The sequence below is a fragment of the Gekko japonicus genome, unplaced genomic scaffold (genome assembly GCF_001447785.1).
Source record: "Gekko japonicus isolate JY-2015 unplaced genomic scaffold, Gekko_japonicus_V1.1 scaffold275, whole genome shotgun sequence".
Taxonomy (NCBI): Eukaryota; Metazoa; Chordata; class Lepidosauria; order Squamata; family Gekkonidae; genus Gekko; species Gekko japonicus.
In genome coordinates, this window is record NW_015170895.1 from 1231471 (window position 1) to 1252209 (window position 20739).

The window sequence follows — 20739 nt, forward strand, 5'->3', positions numbered from 1 at the left end:
ATTTGTGTGAGATGGGTCTTGACAACCTCCAAGCTCCTCCTGGGCCTGCCTGAAGATGGAAGGGGCCGCGGCTCCGTGGGAGGAGAGCACCTGCTTAGCGTCCAGAAGGTCCCAGGTTCAAGCGTCTCCGATAACAAAAGGGACTGGTCAACAAGTGATGTGAAGGTCTTCAGCCTGAGACCCCGGAGAGCTGCTGCCCGTCTGCTTGGCCAGTAGTGGCCTTGCTGGACTGGCAAGGTGGTCTGATTCGGTAGCAGGCAACCTCCTGTGTGTTCATACCTTTGTATCGGGGGCCCCGCCCGCCGCGAAGGTAGCCTGGCTGCTGCCACCTCGTCTGCTAACAGGATGGAAGGGAAGGGTAAAGGGACCCAGGGGTATGTGGACTGAACAGATCTGTGAAAGCCCCTTCCCAGTAGGTGCTTGGGGGTGGTATGAGAGGCACAGGAGGTTTGAGGTGTGTTCGGAACGCACGCTGGCCACACATAAGGCACAGAAACAGACATGAGGTTGCCTTGTACAGACTCAGACCCTTGGTCTCCTCAGACTGGCAGCAGCTCTCCAGGGTCTCAGGCAGACATCTTTTGCATCACCTCCTGCCTGATTCCTTTTGAACCTGGGACCTTCTGCATGCAGAGCAGATGCTCCACCACAGGGCACCGTCACGAGAAGGATGGAAGTGCCCGTGTTCGGTGTGCCAGTGGGGTGGCTGTGACTGGGAGCTGAGGGAGGCGCTAGCGAGTGGGTGTTGATTCATGGGGGGCATTTCTGTCTGCAGAGAGCCCAGACGTGCTGCCTCCCGTTGCCCTAACCGGTTGCTCATATCCTGAATTTAGGAACTCGGTGTTGCCTTCTCCATCCTGCCAACCTTTGCTCGTTCAAACCAGCAGTAAAGTAAGAGGGATTGAAAGCTTGTCTTAATGGGTTGGGCACATACACCCCTTCCTGTGGGTTCCTGTAGGATTAAGAGAAGGAAACCTGGACTTGAGTTACTCTCACTATCGAACCCGTGTTTTGATTTGTTCCCTTCTGATCTGATTGGCTCCCTCCCTCCCTCCCTCCCTCCCTCCCTCCGCAGCCCTTAAAAAACGGCTGGGCTGTAAGAGTTTCCTCCCAAATTACACTGCCGGCTTCCTGTTTCCGCAGCTCCCTAGAGAGTGCTCAGGCGGCCTTGCAGAATCCTTGAGAGCTTCTTCCCCGGGGGACAACACTGGCCGCTTTGAATCTCACTCTAACTGGGGCTGTGCTTACCCGCTCTCTGCCTCTCTTTGTTTTTCTGCATTTGAACATTTAACTTGCCCCGAGGGAAGGAAGGCTGAAGGCTTGTAAACAGAGAATCCAGCTTTTGGCCTCTGTGTGCGCGCTTCTGCTGTGGAGAGAATCCCACTTGTCGAGCGTGCCTGTCTGCCGAGAGGCAATAAAGCACGTGCCACGTGCCCAAAGATGGGCAGGGGTGGGGGGAGAACTGGCACCAGGGCAAAGAGTGGCACCCGTGAGGGAGAGGGGGGAGGAGGGGAGTGTGTGGGAGGAGACGTCTTTGGGGTCACAGGAGGTGTATTCAGTTTCCAGTGCTGTTGCAAAGAGCAGCTTTTCTCAGGGGAGTGATCACTCCTCAAGTAACGAAGGCATTCCAGAAGAGGAAGGCATTCCAGAACAGACTGTAGTCGACAGAACCGGCAAGCAGAGGTCCCTTCTCACAATACAAGAACTCGTGGGCACTCCATGAAATTGCTAAGCGGTCGGGTTAGAACGGATAAGGAAGTACAAAGAGTGATTAACACATGGAATTCACTGCCACAGGAAGTGGTGGTGGCTACAAGCATGGATGGCTTCAAAAGGGAATTAGATAAGCATATGGAGCGGAGGTCCATCAGTGGCTATTAGCCACAAGGTATAGATAGGGGCTCTGGGGCAAGTGATGCTCTGTCTTCTTGGTGCTTGGGGGGGCCAACAGTAGGAGGGCTTCTAATGTCCTGGCCCCACTGGTGGACCTCCTGATGGCACTGGTATTTCTGGCCACTGTGTGACACAGAGTGTTGGAAGGGATGGGCCTTTGGCCTGATCCAACATTGGCGTCTCTTATGTTCTTATGTTCTCCTACGGCAGTGTTTTCTCGTTGGCTCCTGATTTAACCTGGTAAGGGGTTCAATGGGGTGGGGCTGTGGTTCGGTGGAAGGACTTCTGCTTTGCATGCAGACGATCCCAGGTTCAATCCACAGCATAAGAACATAAGAAAGGCCAATGTTGGATCACGCCAGTGGCCCATCAAGTCCAAAACTCTGTCACACAGTGGCCAAAAACACCAGGTGCCATCAGGAGGTCCACCAGTGGGGCCAGGACACTAGGAGCCCTCCCACTGTTGCCCCCCCCCAAACACCAAGAATACAGAGCATCACTTGCCCCAGACCTAGAGTCCCTATCTATACCTTGTGGCTAATAGCCTCTGATGGACCTCTGCTCCCTATGCTTATCCAATTCCCTCTTCAAGCCGTCCATGCTTGTAGCCGCCGCCACCTCCTGTGGCAGTGAATTCCATGTGTTAATCACTCTTTGAGTGAAGAAGTACCTCCTTTTATCCATTCTAACCCGACTGCTCAGCAATTTCATTGAGTGCCCACGAATTCTGGTATTGTGTGATATTTTATACTACATTTTACACAACATTTATACTAGAACTGGCTTACTGTTTTGATCCCTGTTTTTAACTGGTCGTGTGCCCCAGGCGGAAATTAAATTTAAAACCTAGTCACTTTTGCGTCTTCTGTTTAATAGATGGCAAAGAATGAGACAATTTAAAAAAAACCTTGACATTAAACTCCTTTTACTAAGTACACAAATCTCCAATGAATTGGGTACAGAAATAAAAACATTTTCCTTCTGTTCAAATTAGGACTGTGGGATATTTCTGGAAATAGTCTGGGATGCTTGAAGCTGACCTTAGAGGAAAATTCATTTCTGTCTCATCTCGCTACAGAATACCAAGAGAAAAAGAAAAATCAGAAATTTTATTAGATATTAAAATTTTCGATATTGAACACAAGAAACTGGGGGGGGGGTATCAACAGAGAGAATGCCAAAAATTGGACTTAATGGAAACATATAAATAAAAAAGGTAGTTAGAACTGTGAAAAATCAGAATAACGTCCTCGCTTTGAAGTCCAAAGACACTGTTGACACCCTTGCCTTCTTTGGCACTGGTATCCAGAGGTGCTCTGAACGGGGAGGTACATGGAGAACTAATCGAGACTGTAGGGTATGAAGGTAACACCTAATTTACAAAATTTAATACAAGCCAGTTAGTCTCAAAGATGACTCAAAACTTTAAAGGCTGGGCTAAATACAGTCTGTTGTGGTTAGCAAAAAAACAGTTTATTAAAATCCCTCAGATTCTGGTTCTGTTTTTCCAACATCTCCTGTACAAATTCACAGTAAAATGTTTCACGAATGGCAGCATACATTTTAAGAAATCATACAGTCAATAAGATGGAGAACCCTAAGAAAGCCTAATGAAAATGGAGGTCTGAACCTTCCTGATTGTGTGCTTTACTGTGAGACTTCACAGTTGTGTTAATATCCTACAATATGTGGGACCTTCACACTGGGATCAGTGGGTGCAGACAGAGGAAGATTTTTCAACTTCATATTCCCTCAGCGAGTTAACCTGGATGATGCCACGTGGTAGGCCTGCTAAAATTGGGTTGAACTCTTTTATAAACTTAGCCTTTAGCATATGGGACCCCTGGGGAAAGTCAGTTGCCCTTGCCATCTCACAGGGAGCAATGGTCAAACCCCACCCCACCCCCAGCACAAGCCCCGTGGGCCTTTAGCAGCTGGGGGAAAAGCAAATATTAACGGATTAATAAATGAATCGGGGAAAAATTCTTTAAAAGGAAAAAACAGATTTCGAGTCCTGGTAGGCAAGGAGAAAACATTCTGGCTTCAGTATCTCCAGCTGCAACTTTTATTCCGAATTCCAGCTTTTTCAAAAGCTGATTTCTGCAAGGCAGCCCAGTAGCCAGGGTGTCATGTCCTCGCTGTATAAAAATTTGGGAGATGTCGCTTGGAACAAACATCCCTCGTATACTTTGAAACGGGAACGAGATGAGTGTCGCAGTGAGCAAGAATGGGCTCAGATATGGTGCACACACACTCATAGTTAATTGTTTCTAAGCATCAGGGAACCGTTGTATAAGATCGCTCTGAGGTCTGGCCCCTCTGAAACAGCACTTCTGTGTGGCCCCAGTGTCCCAACTTGTACTGGGAATGCTGTGGGTGGAGTTGGTCCCTTCTCTCAGCGTTGGTGGCGTTGCCCCAAAGTACGGCAGTTCTTCAGTTATGCTGGAAACTTCATTGCTTTTGCTTGATGCTAAATTTTGTGTAATTCTGTCATTTTTCAAGAATCTAAAAACACAGTTGAAAAACAGTATCTTTGGATTTGGGACCCCTTAGTCCTGGACAGACCTTCTTCTCAGTTTACAATTCCTGATAGTCCATTTTACACAGCTGATTTCTCAAACATGCCTTGCAGAATCCCCACAGTTAATCTGCAGGAGGCCCTTGAAGTACAGCTCTGTCCTAGATCAAGATGGGTAGCAGTGTCTGTTTGGTGTAGTGGTTAAGTGCACAGACTCTAATCTGGGAGAACCGGGTTTGATTCCCCACTCCTCCACTTGCACCTGGCTGGATGACCTTGGGCAACCCGTAGTTCTGACGAGAGCTGTCCTTGAAAAAGAGCTGTTTCTGCCAGAGCTCTCTCAGCCCCACCGACCTCACAGGGTAGTCTGTTGTGTGGAGGGGAAGGGGAAGGAGTTTGTCAGCCGCTCGGAGACTCCAAGTGAAGGATGGGGTATAAATCCAATCTCCTCCTCCTCCTCCTCCTCTGTAGCAGTAAGAAAGAGCAAGTTACAACGTGCCCATTCTTGCTGAGTCTCATGAGCAGTGTTGATTAATATGGGGGGGGGGGAGCTGGTGTGTCTTTCCGTCCTGTATGCATGTAGCTGAATGGATGCAGTTGTGGTGATCAGTGTCGGAAGCGGTCTCCTGTGAAGAGACCCACACAGGCAGCCGATGCCAGCCTTGTGTGTGGTTCCTTGATGGGGCGCGGTTGGCCCCCTTCCTCCGCCTGCCTTTGCTCCATAGCACCGTGTTGTCACTCGGGTTTGATGCTTAAGCCACTGCCTGCTAAGTTCTCCTAGGCAGAAGGAGTTCAGCGGTGTGTCCATTTCACGAGCGTGGGTCCTGTTTCTCTTCCCCCCATGTGTGGGAGGGCACCTTTCCAGCTGCCCCCCACCCTCTCCTGCTGCCGAGTCCAGAGGCACTCCCGCCCTTTCCAAAAAGCAGAGGCAGGAAATTATGGTTTTAGAGAGGAAAAAAATGAAATTGAAAATGTTTGGGGGAGAGGAAGGGGAAAAATATCTCTAAAATGTATAAAGTGTTGTTAAAATGGTACACAGAAGAGGAAACTGTGAAAGAGCAAATGATAAAATGGGCAATAAACATGAATAAGGAAGTTCTTATTGAAACCTGGGAATATTTGTGGAAAAACTCTATTAAGATATCGCCTTGCACTAATGTTAGAGAGAATTGTTATAAAATGATGTATAGGTGGTACATGACTCCGAAAAAAATTGCAAATATGAACCAGAATATGTCAAACAAATGTTGGAAATGCAAGAGTCATGAGGGCTCATTTTACCATATGTGGTGGACTTGCGAGAAAGCTGTAGACTTTTGGACAAAAGTCCACAAAGAAATGCAAAAAATATTGAAATGCTCTTTCAAAAAGGCACCAGAAATTCTGCTTTTGGGACTGAAAATGGAAGAAATCAATACGACTAAAAAGACTTTATTCTGGTACTTAATTACAACAGCGAGAATGATTTATGCACAATTTTGGAAAACAGAGAAAGTGCCAGAAATCGAAGACTGGATACAAAAAGTTCTGTTCATGGCAGAAATGGATAAAATTACAAAAAAGCTGAATAACAAAGAAGACGACGTGTTTTTTCAAGAATGGAGTGACTTTAAAATATATCTGGAAAAGAACTGGGATGTGAAACAAAACTTAATATGTTTAGATCAATATTAAGTCAAATGATGTTATCTTTAGACTGTAATGATAAGAAATTGATATAGTTGATGATATGAAGCAATTTGGAACGGGGGGTGGAAGCATTGCGGGAAGCCACCAGAGGGAGGGGAGGAATTGGGAACGGGGTAGACAATTGATAGAATGAAATGATTTAATTTTATATGTTGTATTCCTGAGAAAATAAAATTTGTTTACCAAAAAGCAGAGGCAGGCAAGGATTTGGGTTTAGAGCCAGTCTGAAGAGCAGCGGCTCCCAGCTTGGGACCTGCCTTGTGAGGGGATTTTTCCAGCTGTCCCCCTGAAAGGGAGTCAGATCTGAAAGCTTTCACTCTCCGCTCCTGCCCCCCCTTGGCTGCACGCAAAAACTGACATGGGATGTCATGGTCTCTAAGACTGGTGGGCCCAAAGGAAAGTCCCTGCAAGTGTTCTTGTGTGATGCTTCGGCTCCAGCTTTGATCAATCTGCCAGGCAGCCGCTGAAAAGTCCACCACTCATGCTGTTTGGATCCAGCAACATCTTGGAGACGAGCCACATTTTCAAGAGTCAAATCTCCATTCGTCAAGTTCCGACTTGCATGTGAAGTCCAGCTGGACCTGGCTCTTCGACTGAGTGTCGCTCTTCTACAGCAGACCAGCACAACTCTCCTCTGTGCTCTTGTCGTCAGGGTACCACGAGGGGGAGCTGAGATGATTGTAGACTGCCCAGTGTCAACAGCACCCCGGGAAGGTGATGGCACAGAGTGCCGTCAGGTCACAGCCGACGTAGGGAAACCCCAAGGGGTATTTCAAGGCAAGAGACACGCAGAGGTGGCTGGCCGTTGCCTGCCTCTGTGAAGCAACCTTGGACTTCCGTGGTGGCCTCCCGTCCAAGTAATAACCAGGACCAACCCTGTTTAGCAGCCAAGATCTGACGAGGTCGGGCTCTCCTGGGCATTCAAGTCAGGGCATAAATGATAGACATCAGGTATGTCTGTCTCGGAGCTGCGGTGGCTCAAGTGGTTAAGACACTGAACTGCAGGCTGTGGAAGGTCAGTAGTTCAGCAGTTCAAGACCCTGGTGCAGCATGATGGAGTGAGCTCCCATCTCTAGTTCCAGCTCCTGCCAACCTAGCAGTTCGAAAGCAAGAAATTGCAAGTAGATAAATAGGGACCACTTCGGTGGGAAGGTAACAGCGTTCCGTGTGCCTTGGTGTTTAGTCATGCCGGCCACATGACCACGGAAACGTCTTCGGACAGCGCTGGCTCTTCAGCTTTGAAACGGAGATGAGCACCGCAACCCTAAAGTCGGATTCGACTGGCTTTCGAGCAAGGGAGCCCTTACCTTACCTTACCTATGCCTGTCTCACAGAATACACATCCACCCATGCTCCCTCTAAGCCAGGGGAGACCAAACTTGCTTGAACGTAAGAGCCACATAGCATAAATGTCAGATGTTTGAGAGCCGCAAGGCATGAGTAAATATTACACGTTTTATTGGAAAATATGCAAATTTACTTTTTATTAATATTAAATAAGGCTGGCATTTAAAACAATAAAAACAAAAGGGGTAAAACAGATATTGATAATGATATTTATTTGTCCAATGAAATTTATTGGTTTGCTAATGATATTTATTTGTGTGTGTGTGAGAGAGAGAGCGCAAATAGATGGGGGAGGAACGGGAAGGAAGGAAGGAAGAGAGAAAGAAACAAAGAAAGCAAATAGATGGGGGGGAGGGTGAGGAAGGAAGGGAGAGAGAGAGAAAGAGAAAGGTGGAAAGAATAAAAGAGGGGGAAAGAAAGGAGAGACACAGATAAACAAAAACAAAGAAAGCAAATAGATGGGGGGAGGGGAAAAGAGAGAGAGAGGTGGAAAGAAAGCAAATTTATTTATTTATTTATTTAATAAAGGGGGGAGGGAGGAAGTGAGAGGTGGAAAGAAAGCAACTTTAAATTTAAATGTGTTCTCCAACACCTCCCCCACACACACACACACGCCAGCTGACTTGGCTTGGAGAAGAGTTTTAAAAGGAAAATGCTTTTTCCAAGCCAGCAAGCCAGTATGGCAGTGTACTGGGCTTGGAGAACACATTTAACTTTAGATGGGGGGAGAGAGAGAGAGAGAACAATAGATGTGGGAGGGAGGGAGAGGTGGAAAGAAAGCAACTTTAACTTTCAATGCGTCATCCAAGCCCCCCCCCCTTCCCCCACGCCTGCTGGCTTGGCTTGGAGAAGGGATTTAAAGAGACAAAGGCCTTCTCCAGGCTGGCAGGAGGGGGATCTTGAGTACGCATTTAAGGTTAAAGTTGCTTTCTTTCTCATAGAATCACAGAGCTGGAAGGGAACACCAGGGTCAGCTAGTCCAACCCACTGCACATGCAGGAAATTCACAAGTACCTCCCCCTCCACACCCGCAGTGACCCCTGCTCTCCAGAAGAGGGCCAAAAAAGAAAAAGAAAAACCTCCAGGATCTCCTGCTAAACTGGCCTGACCCGAAAGTGTATATCAGCATTTCCCTGGGCGTGTCAGAAAGGGCCACAAGAACTAATCTCTGATGCAGCCCTTCCTACCCTCCCTCTCGTGCTCTGCCCTTAAGTTCACAGGATCCGCATTGCTGTCCGATGGCCATCTAGCCTCTGCAGGGGTCATTTCGTAGAAAAAGAGCTAGGGGAACTCATTAGCATAACTCATTAGCATATGCCACCCCCCCTAACATCAGGGACCCGGCGGTGGACCTGCAAGGCCAGCGGGAGTGCGAGGAAGCCCCGCCAAGGCCCTCCCTGGCCCCAGGCAGGCAGGGGTGGGGAGAGGCGGGGAGGAAGCAACTTACCCTCCCTCTTCTCCTGCCTCCTCCTGGCTGAATGAGGGCTGGAAGCGGGGCAGCCGGAAGCAGGGGGTGGGGCTTCGTCATGTGCCCCGCCCCCTGCGCCTCACCCGGGGGAACTGCGTTCTCCCGCGTTCTCCCCCCCCCCCGAAATGACCTCTGAACCTCTGTCTGAAAACCTCCAGAGAAGGAGAGCCAAAGAAGAATGCTGAGCAAAGGCTCCGCGTACTTTGTTAAAACTGAATCCAGGACCTGCCAAAGGGGCTGCTCTTCTGGGTGCATCCCATAGCGTGGGGGTGAAATTTATTGCTGAGAACAGGCATTATAATGGTGTGTCTATTTTACGGAATTTAATACAAGCCTCAAAAAATGACTCAAAACTTTAAAGGTTGGGCTGACGTTTTCCTTTTGAATAGCTGGGCAGTGCTCTCACCAAGGTATGTAAAAAACTGTTTTTGAACTCCCTCAGTTTCCAAAAGAGTTTGCCATGAATAAGGGGCTGGTGTATGGAGGGGGGAAAAATTCAAAACCTGAACTGGAGGATTTGCTTGGGGTCCTGGGATACGTACCGAAAGCCAAGCAGAAGTGGACTCCTTGCATGGTTTCTCCCCTGTGCCTCGGAGCCTGCATAATTCTGGGGTGCGGAAGGCGTGTGTGTGCATGAGCCAGAGTTGGTAGGGTGTTCCTCTCCCCTGTCTGTTTGAAAACCAGTAAGTTTTTTTTCCTTCTCGCAACCAGTTAGTTGGCACACTTGTTCAGAAATGTATGAATTACAAAATGGGAAACTTGATTTAAATTAAAAAAAAAATCCCCCCCCCCTAGGTGATTTGATGGGCCTTGGTTTAACTCATTCCAGCCTGGTTTGCATATACACATGATCACGTAAAGCCACCTTATACTAAGTCAGGCCCTTGGTCCATCACGGTCAGTCTTGTCTACTCAGACTGGTGGCGGCTCTCCAGGATCTTGGGCGGAGGTCTTTCACATCACTTACTCCCTGGTTCTTTTAATTGGAGGTGCCGGGGATTGATCCTGGGACCTCCTGCTTGCCAAGCAGATGCTCTGCCACTGAACCACAGCCCCTCCTTGGTGGGCTGTGAGGAGCAGACTTCCTAGATCTTTCAGGGAGTCCAGCCTAGTCCCAGCTACTGTGATTAGCACTGACTCCTCTGTTTCTCCCCCACCCCACCGTCAGCTCTGCAGCTGCCATGGACTTGGGGGGGGGGGATGCTGAATACTGGATAAGGTCTTCTCTCTCTGTTTCTTTGGAATGCTTAGTTTCGCTTCTGCCTGCATCCTTATCGCCCATTAGTCTGAGCTTGGTGACCTTGGTACCTTGTTACTCCTTTTCCCTGGGAATGCCTTCCCGTTAGGTTAGGCGGGCTTTTGCGTGACTTCTGATTGGCCCCGAGCCACCCCCTGATCCTTTTTGATTTCTGTATATCACTAGCTTACGTGCACTTGCTTTTAGTCTTGACAGTGAATGTATGCTCAGAAGACCTGCCTTTACTGTATTCAATAAACACAAACTTCTTGAAGGAGTGTTGTTGAGAACTGATTGCTGCAGGACTCTGACACCCACCCCACCCCCAGACAATAGTCGTTGTAGTCATTTTAATTGGAGTTACCAGGTCGGGAGCCTGGGATCTTGAAATGCAGAGCCCTGGGGTCTAGCCTTCCTCAGATCCCACTGTCCCAATCTCCCCCACACACACACACACCCTGCAATGTGGACCAGTTCCTTGGAGAAAGTGCCTCCCTCTGACAGTAGTTCCATAAAGCCTTGTGTGAGTTCAGGGCCAGCCCTAGAAATGTAAAAGTTCCAGAAATTTTGAAGCTTGGGAAAAAAACTGGGTTTTTTTCGGGGGCGGGGACGGAAATTTTCGGGAAAATTGAAAAAAAATGCTACATTAGCACTTCTTTTTTCTTTTCCAAATTGAAAGTCATTCTGTTACTTTAGGAACATAAAATATGACTATGGACATTTTTACTTGACATGAAATTATCACAACTAGCCTATTAAAAATATAGTGTATCCAAACAGTTATTACAAACAGAATACCCACCCACATGCAAAAACAAAACTGAAACCTTTTTCTTTTCTTGTGACAATAGCACCTCCTAAAGGAAGAAATGCATCCTGTTCTTGCATTGGAGAGTTCCGTTTGTAACCTAGGACTTGCTTGTCTTCAGTGCACAGAAATTAGATCAATCTGACACCATACGTATTTTTTAGAAATGATTTGGAAAATATTTGAACACCTTGTCTGAAAATATTTTATTTATCATGTTAAAATAAAATGTTCCATAATAAAAAAAAATCTTTTCTTTTTTCAATTTTTCCAATTTTTCGGGAAAAAAACAAAAAGGGCTTCAGGGAAAAAAATGGTTTTTTTCTGATTTTTCCCGGGTTTTCCCCCAGGCCTTCACATCTCTAGGCCAGCCATGACCAGGGAGGTGCCCGAGAGGCCTGCTGCTAGCTTGGAGCCAGGAAGGCAAGGCAAGGGGGGCGGGGGCTGGGTGAGAGCATAGCCTCTCTGGGCTGCAGCCGACCAGCCTTAGCAGACCAGCATTGGCAGTAAACGGGGTGTGGCAGGGCAGCTTTTTTCAACAGCCGCCGTAAAGGTGCGTGGAAAAAAAAGGCTTCCCCTTTCTTCTCGGAGACCTTTGGAGCTTTAATAGCCATCCTATAATTTTCACCTGTGTTCTTTTAATAGCTCGCCAGCTGTGTGTGTTGCCAGAGGGTATCTGGCAGGAGGCCTGCAGTGGGGGAAGGCGTGTGCATGGAAGCAATTGGGAAGCAGGCTCCGACCGGCTGACCAGCTCCAGAGTCACTGGGGATCTGCCGAAGGGCTGGCACAGAGAGCTGCTTAGCTCGAGCACATGCACACGTCTGGCCAGTCTTCTGTGAGCTCAGTGTGTCTCTGCAGGCTGAGGGCACCGGGTAGAATTGGAGCCTAGCTTGCCTGTGGGGCACCCCCCCTCTCCTCCCTTGGAGGCAAGCCAGGGAGGCATCCGCAGCTGCTGCTGCTGCTGCTACTGCTGGCAAATGGCTCCCTGGGCGCTTGTTTGGCTCTGAATATGCAAGGGTCATAAAAGCCACTCTGTTGGCAGCCGGACAGTTGTCTCTGCTCAGGCCCCAAGGAGTGCTGCGGAAAGGCTGTGATTCGCACTGGGGTCAGCGTGCATGGGGGGGGGGACTCAGGCGGAGGCCCATGCTGGCGGCAGCCCAGGCTCAGGTTGCTGCTGGCTCTTTGGAGTCCCTAATTTGCCTCAGATCCGTGACGGGGGGGGAGGGCTGAAAACTGCTCCGCTGGCTGCTGGGGAGGAAACTGGAGACGTAGCTCCACCAGCAAGGCGAGCTCGGCGGTACCGAATGGCAGTGGGGTCCGAAGACAGGCGGGGGGGGGAGAAGGCATGCCTGTCTGGTCTCTTCCTCCCCACTGTCCTCCGAGGGTCTGTATGTGAGAGTGCTGTGGGTTAATTCCGCTTCTTTCGCCTGCCCCACACACACCTGCCCTCAGGGTGGGTTTCTTCCACCACAGTAACCTCCTCCCCTGTGGGCGGATTCTCACCTGTTTCCGTGATGGTGAACACGGAAGGGGGGTGGCCTGCCATGGGGTGCGAGGGGATGGCCCTGCGGGAGTGGTTAAGGGCCCGCTCTGTGTCCTGTTGTGTGACCTTGCGGAAGGGAGGAGGAGTGTTTGGACCCCCTGGGAACTGGCTTCAGTTTTCAGGAGCATTGGGGGGGGGGATGAAGCTTCCCAGCTGATGTGCTTCCATCCCAATAGACCGGGAGAGCTCCCCGCTTCCATCTCCAACTTTCCCTCCAGAGCTTGGTTCCAGGAGATAAGACTGACGCACGCAGCTCAGGGCGCTTCCGTGCTTGAGCATCTCATTAGCCAGGTGGGGCCTGTGGCTGGGAGCATAAGCAGCGGGCACAGGTGCCAGCTTTTGGGGTGGCAGCAGCTGTTTCTGCTTTCAGATCTCTGCAGAGAAGCTTGAAGCACAAGCCTGGCCCTTGGGGCAGATCCCCTCTCTTCCCCAGTTTTTGGATTTGGGATCTTGCGATGTAAGATATATACATCTCTCCTCCCTCGCCAGGGTCAGTTATTGGCAGCAAGGGTCTGCAGGATGGGCAGCCCAGAAGCTCAGGCATCCAGTGACCACTGGCTTTGTTTCTGAGCATCTGGCTGGCAAAAGCCTCAGGTGGACGGCGCGTGCTCCCGTTCAGACCTCTCATCCTGCCCCTTTGCACTGGCCGCCATCACTTGGTCTGCCTACTGGTATTTTCAGGAAGTTGGGCATTGCCGTGGAAATAAGAACATAAGAGAAGCCAATGTTGGGTCAGGCCAGTGGCCCATTCAGTCCCAACACTCTGTGTCACACAGTGGCCAGAAACAGCAGGTGCCATTAGGAGGTCCAGCAGTGGGGCCAGGACACCAGAAGCCCTCCCACTGTTGCCCCACCCAGCACCAAGAACACAGAGCATCACTTGCCCCAGACCGAGAGCTCCTATCTCTATCTTGTGGCTGATAGCCACTGATGGACCTCTGCTCCAGATGCTTATCCAGTTCCCGCTTGTAGCCGCCCGCCACCTCCTCTGGTGGCAGTGAATACCGTGTGCTTTGCTGGAGTGGTGCTAAGAAAAGTCTGGGATGCTCATGGTGACTGGCTCAGAGAAACCCTGTGGGGGCACCTGTCCATGACCTGGGTGGGCAGGGTCAAGGGGATTTCTGGTCTTCCTGGGAGACCCTTGCCACCATCTTTTCCCCCTCGTCACTGGATCAGCTTTCTCAGCCCATGCGCTGTGTGGTAAGACAGGCTGTTCATCCTCTCTCTCTCTCTCTGACCCTCACTTGCTCTGTCTCGCTTTCTCTAAGATTTGGGTGCTGCATGCCACCCTTCAAGGCCTTCTCTTACATAGTCCGCACTGCAGCCAATGTTCCCTCTAAGCTGTGGAGAGTCTTGTGAGCAAAAACTCTACTTTGTGAGCTACTACCGGCGTTAAAGTGGTGAGCCAGCGATTTGGCTGCTGCATAAATTAGTTTGCTCTGGAGCCCTCCTTTCTGAGCTAAGACAAAAATGTGTGAACCTGAGGCTAAAAAGCTGTGAGCTAGCTCACACTAACTCAGCTTAGAGGGAACACTGGTCAAGGGCATTTCTGGTCTTCCTGGGAGACCCTTGCCACCATTTTTCCCCCTTGTCACTGGATCAGCTTTCTCAGCCCATGCGCTGTGTGGTAAGACAAGTTCTTGATGCACTCTCTCTCTCTGATCCTTGCTTGCTCTGTCTCGCTTTCTCTAAGATGCGGCCAATTTGGGTGCCGTATGCCACCCTTCAAGGCCTTCTCTTACGTAGTCCGCACTGCAGCCAATGTTCCCTCTAAGCTGTGGAGAGTCTTGTGAGCAAAAACTCTACTTTGTGAGCTACTACCGGCGTTAAAGTGGTGAGCCAGCGATTTGGCTGCTGCATAAATTAGTTTGCTCTGGAGCCCTCCTTCCTGAGCGAAGGCAAAAATGTGTGAGCCGGAAGCTAACAGACTGTGAGCTGGCTCGCACTAACTCAGCTTAGAGGGAACACTGACTGCAGCACACTTGAATTGCGTCTTCCATGTACACGTCCAGTTTGCATGGTGTTGACCCGGAACCAGAGGGCTTAGGCTCCTGAGAATGGCAAACTGCTGGAAGCAATTCATGATGGAAATGCTTCCACCAGGGCCTGTTGAGGCGGGAGGGGATGGGACGCCGGCAGGAAGAGGCTTCCTGGGGGACATCAGAGACGCCGCAGACTTCTGCCCTGGACGTGACCTTGGCTGGAGGCACCCAGTGAAACCCTTCAGCCCCCCCCCCCCAGGCTTTTGTTCTTCCTGTGCCGCTTAGCTCTGGCTCCTTCAGGCAGGGGATCTTTCCAAAACTAAGGGGTCTTTCTACTTTCAGCATGTTTCAGGGCTTCCCCTGACAAAGGCCGGTGTACCTAGAGATGCAGTAAGCCCTTCCCCTCCTGTGGTGTGCAAAGGGAAGGGCTCTTGCTAGCTTTGGTGGTGCAGAGGCAGAAATGCGACATTCTGTTCACAGTACCTTGGTGTGGAGCGTCATATGGCCGGTGGTTGTACCCGGCCTTCCGACCCGAAGGCTCAGCTTCCAGTCTCCTACTAAGAGCTGAGTGACCCTCACAAGGTCCAACTAGCCACCTTCTTCACTAGAACTCGCCTAGGCCTTTCCCTCCGTTTTGTGATAAAGCTAGAATGCTTTTGGTTCTCCTAAAATCGATTGACTTATGAGCAATGCTCCCTCTAAGCTGTGGAGTGTGAGCAAAAATTCTACGTTGTGAGCTACTGGCATTAAAGTGGTGAGCGAGCGATTTGGCTGCTGCGTAAATTAGCTTGCTCTGGAGCCATCCTTCCTGAGCAAAGACAAAAATGTTTGATCCGGAGGCTAAAAACCTGTGAGGTAGCTCACACTAAGTCAGCTCAGAGGGAACACTGCTTATGAGTCCACTACTTAAAAAGTAGTCTGTAGTTTCGGAATTGGGGCTTTTTTTAGTCTCTAGCAAAATAGCTTATCAGTTATTGGCAGCTATAGGTGTCTTAGATTCAGACAGGTAGCTGTGTTGGTCTGAAGCAATAGAACTAAGTTTGAGTCCCGTGGCACCTTTAACATCAACAAAGTTTAATTCTGGGTATAAGCTTTCATGTGCACATACACAAAAGCTGAAACCCAGAATTAAACTTTTTGGGTCTTAAAGGTGCCACTGGACTCAAACTTCGTTCTGCAGGTGTCTTACTCAGACATAGCATTTTTCATCTCCAGCTAAAGTCAGAACTCTGGCTGAGTTCATACCTAGTGTTTGTTTTTATTTCCTTCTCATCCCTGGTGCGTTCTGCTTCTTTCCATTGTTAAGGTGGCTTAAGGGCCATGACGGGTCATCCTCCCCTGCATGAATTCATCTAGTAACTGGATCTGCAGGAGAACAGAGGCTGACGGCAGGGATCCCAGGGTCCCTCCTGGGGGGGGGGGGGGGTTGCTGTTCGGGTATGCAGAGAAGCAGCATTTTGCCAATTAGCCGTAAAGGGAAAAGAAGGCCTTCAGAAAGGTCCTGATGAGGCCTGGAAAGGCTCCAGAAGGGGAGGGATGCGGAGAGCAGCTGAGAAGAGCCCCTTAAAGAAGAAGGGGGAGGAGATGCCAGCTTGCTCCAGACTCTCAGAGCTTAGGGGATCCTTGAGAAGGAGATGGGGGGGGGGGACTTTCTGGTGCCGCCTTCTGCCTCTCCTAATCTACTGCAAGATCATCTGCGTGTTGTTGTCCTTGGCAGACAGAGAGGCAGCTGGGGGGGGTTTGGCATGTTGGACCTACAACAGATAGCTCACACTTGCGGCTGTCCCCTTCCCCAAAACCTGAAGGGTTCTAGCGCTCTGTCCCTTGCTTCATGCCAGAAACTCTGCCAGCCCCAAACCTGGCAGTGTTGCTGGGGAGAGCTCCGGTGGCTTCGGCAGGTTCTCGTGTGCCTTGCAGCTGCGGCCACCCAGCCACCTCTTCTCCCAGGGAGAATGCCGGAGGCATCCCTGGACCGGCCATCCAGGAAGCCCTTGCAGGTGCGCATCCTGTCTGCATGTCTGCAGTGTCTGCATGTCACCAGAACATCAGAAGAGCCCTTCTGGATCAGACCAGTGAGGGTCCCTCTAGTCCAGCCTCCCGTCTCACACAGGGGCCAACCAGTTCCTCTGGAGGGCCGACAACAGGGCAGAGAGGCCGAGGCCTTCGCCTCATGTTGTCTCCTGGCACTGGTACTCAGAGGCTGACTGCCTCTGAATGTGGAGGTTCCCCTCAGTCACCATGGCTAGTAGCCATGGTGCTAGACTTATCCTCCATGAATCTGTCTAATCCCCTTTTAAAGCTGTCAATTCCTGTGGCCATCACTGGCAGCGAATTCCACATTTCAATCACTCTCTGTGTAAAGTAGTCTTTCCCTTTGTCTGTCCTGAACCTACTGCCCATCAGTTTCATATGCCCTCCAGTTCTAGTATTTGGGGAGAGGGAGGAAAAGTTTTCTTTGTCAACTCTCTCCACCCCATGCATAATTTTATAAAACTCTGTCATGTCCCCTCTTAGTCCTCTCTTTTCTAAACTGAAGAATCCCAGACTCTTCAGCCATCACTCATAGGGAAGGTGCTCCAACCCCTCACCATCTTCGTTGCTCTCCTCTGTACTTTTCCCAGCTCTGCCATGCCCTTTGGGAGATACGGTGACCAGAACTGTACACACAGTATCGCTCCAATGAGGCCATACCATAGATCTACCCAGGGGACATTACAATATCAGCCATTTTATTTGCAGTCCCTTTCCCAATCCTCCCAGTTTGTCCTGGTTCCACTGTGATTGACTTCCTTGGGAAGTGCCTGCTGCTCCCCTGTTTCTGGGGGTGCCCTGCTGAGCTCTGCTGCAGCCAGGCCGGGTCTTGCAGCACTTTGATATCCTGCCCTCCCACCTCTTCCCTCCCACCCTCGATAGAAAGTGAGAGTGAGGACCGTGGAGAAAACACAGAATCCACATAGGAGTAGCATGGCCGGTCTCAGAATCCAGAGAGCGGGAGGACCGGGCGCATGGAGCCTGAAAGGAAATTGACGTCCCATCAACACACCTGTTGCTATGCAAATAAGTTGGGGTTTATATTACTGGCATCGGTGACATGGAACTCCAGCAGGTATTGATTGTAACCTCACCCGGAGGTTTCCAGAACTGAGTGTCCCATGGCTGTAAAAGGGGGAAGCACATAAGAGAAGATCCTTCATCTGAGTGGGCAGTCTCTGGGCTTCTGTTCCCAGCGGGATTCAGGTCCGTGAGCATCGTCCTGTCGTGTGCCCATGTCCTTCTGTTTGGTGAGCAGGAAAGACACCTCCCGGGCTCCCCCCACAGGCCATGCCTGCAGCACTTGGCGCACTCCCCCGCAGGGCAGAGAGCACCGTCCTTTGGAGTGTTTTCCAGGCCGCGGCCCCTTCTTCGCTGGCCTTGCTGGAGAGCCCAGCCTAGGCCCGGAGGGAGTCAGTCTCTCCTCTGGAACAGGCTGCTGTGAGGCCGTCCTGGGTAGACCCACGTGGCAACTGGGGGCAGGCCGGAAGTCTCTGTCTGTCTCTGTTTGGCATGTGTGGCTTTCCCGTCTTCCCTCTCCTCCTGCTTCGCCTCCTCCTTTCTGAGTCCATAACCCGTCTAACTCCGAATTGCCGTCTTCCTGTCTCGGTCTTTACTCTGCAAAGGCCAGAGTGGGAGAAGAAAAGAGTTAGACAAACACACCTGGGACTGCTGAAGAGGCGGCTCCAGGCTCCCAAAAGTGCCTGGTTGGGCAAGAAATGCGGTTGCTTTCTGCCTGGCAAAGAGGCTTCCTAGTGCCCACACCAGCCCGGTTTTCTTGCCCGGCATCCAGTTGTTCCCATTTGTGGGCCCATCTGTTGGCTCAGCAGCCTTTTATCCCCGGCAGCCTGGCCTCCAGCGCAAGCCGACTCTTGGTCAGCATAGCCACAGTTACTCAATGTCTTTGGCCCTGTCGGTCCAGCTTTGCGTGCAGAAATGCTGGAGTCTGGCTTCCGGCGCAGAAGTCAGAGATCAGATGTGGGAAACATACAGTTCCCCTTTAAAAGCCCACAAAATAAGCCGTTAGAATGGCCAGTTAGAACAGCAGCCTTAAATACATCAAGAGTGCAAGGGCTTAAGAACTCTGCAGGCCGCCAAATGTTCTTCTGCCTTGCTACTCCCTGGAAGCGCAGCCCCAACTGCCCCCCCCTTCCTGCTGCTCATCTGTACCCCACAGCTGGTGGCTTTCATGTCCCTGCATTTTGTGAGGATAGAGCAGCCCTTTCCTTGAGCTTTTCAGTCAGTCCAGAAGTTAATTGGCTGGTTGAATTAATCTAAATAGACCAAACAAGCATTTTGGTGCTTTGAAACCTGTTCAGAAACTTGAGCTAGCAAAGAATGCGACAGACAGAATAAAAGTTTATATCCATAATTGAACTTTGTTGGTTTTAAGGTCCCACTGGACCAGTGTTCCCTCTAAGCTGAGTTAGTGTGAGCTAGCTCACAGTTTTTTAGCCTCCGGCTCACACATTTTTGTCTTAGCTCAGGGAGGATGGCTCCAGAGCAAACTGATTTATGCAGTAGCCAAATAGCTTGCTCACAACTTTAATGCCAGGAGCTCACAAAGTAGAATTCTTGCTCACAAGATTCCACAGTTTAGAGGGAACATTGCACTGGACTAAAACATCTCTCTCTCTCTCTCTCTCTCTCTCTCTCTCTCCACCTGTGTTCCCTCTAAGCTGAGTTAGTCTAAGCTAGCCCACAGTTTTTTAGCCTCCGGCTCACACATTTTTTTGTCTTCGCTCAGGAAGGATGTGGCTCCAGAGCAAACTAATTTACGTGGTGGCCAAGTCACTTGCTCACAGCTTTAATGCCAGTAGCTCACAAAGTAGAACTTTTGCTCACAGGACTTCACAGATTAGAGGGAGCATTGCTCTCCATATAAATATATCTACAAGGTGAAACAAATACAGCATCACTGTAAAATGAAAACGGCCGGAAAAGGACGGTAAACAAGTTGTGACTAAGAATAATGTGACGAGAGGGCCAGATTAGAAGCTAGGATAATGATCTGAAGAGGAGCTGGCAAAAAGGAGCTCATAGTGGAACTCTGCATGTTCCCAGGTCGATGACCTCAGTGATCCTGTCAACCAGTTGCTGTTGATCTTTCAAACTCTGATGGTCTTGAACCAGGGGATCTGAGGGAGCCCCCCCCCTATGAACCTGCCTGGCATGGGGTTTCTCGGGGTGCTGGTCTTAGATGAGGTCAGGTTGGGAGAGATGTGGGGAGGGCCTTTTTTAGCCGTGGCCCCCAAGATTTGGAATTCCTTGTCCCAGGAAGCCAGATCCAAACACCTTTCCAGAGAATGCAGAGCGCGGGGAGGCAGAACCTAACCAGGTGCCCAAGTAGTTTGCTGGTTTAGTATTTTCATGATGTCTGCTTTTAATTTTTGAAACTGTTTTAGTTGAGGCTTCAGAACGGGGGTTTTATATTACTTTTGTTTTGATGCTTTTCTATTTAGAGTTTCTGTTTAAATTTTTTATATGCTGCCATAAGTGTCCTTGTAACCCTGTAGGGATATAGTAAATAAAGCAATTTGCAAAGCATTGCCCATCGATTTTGCAGAACTCGCTTGTGGGCCCTGGTCATAGAGATGTCAGTTGTGGGCCACTCACTGCCAACTGCTGCCCGCTGGTGAGGTCCTTTTACAGCCCCCCAGAAGGGTCCCCCTGGGCGAGTGGGGGTCTCTCCAGCAGACCTTCAAAACTGTTGTTCAATGTTCTCTACCAAGGATCCTGTCTCCAATCAGCCCCCTTTTGGCACATCCTCACCCCTGCAGGGGTAGAAATGCTTTGGGACTCATGCCGAAAGGAGTGCAATTGTGTGGGTGCTTTTGCCGCTGCCCCCCCCCCCGCCCCCGGTCCCCCAGCCTGCTGCCCCCTTGCTCTGGGCTTCCAGGCGTCTGTCTGTGAGTGGTGTTGTAATCGGCAGCCTCATCCTTTGTTACAGGGGAGGCAGGGGGGGGGGTGAGCTGAGAAATAGTAAAATTAAATTTCCCAGATGTTCAGGCCCCAGGAGTTCTCTTGCTGTCTGGAGAGGAAATGGGGATTCGGAAAATCCCGCCTCATATTTTTCCCCCTATCACCTTGCCTTTCCGCTGCCATTAAGTTAAGCAGGAACAGTAAATTAGGGGGGTTTGGAGCAGCCCATCTTCTACAGAGGGGAGGGGACAGGAAATGGTCTCATTCAGCGCCACGGCTGGCTTCCAGGTGCCCACCTACTG

General features: G+C 50.2%; 2 protein-coding genes across 2 annotated transcripts in view; one reads left to right on the plus strand and one right to left on the minus strand.

Moving 5' to 3' along the window:
• The window catches only part of BOP1 (block of proliferation 1), a 114175-nt gene that overhangs the window by 62006 nt on the left and 31430 nt on the right, over nt 1-20739 (plus strand). The gene's annotated exons all lie outside the window — the stretch shown is intronic.
• The window catches only part of SCX (scleraxis bHLH transcription factor), a 14091-nt gene continuing 11232 nt past the window's right edge, over nt 17881-20739 (minus strand). Inside the window, exon 2 of the mRNA XM_015418513.1 lies at nt 17881-18133. Within this exon, the coding sequence (XP_015273999.1) occupies nt 18095-18133 (39 nt within the window). The 3' untranslated portion in view covers nt 17881-18094. The remainder of the gene's footprint in view (nt 18134-20739) is intronic.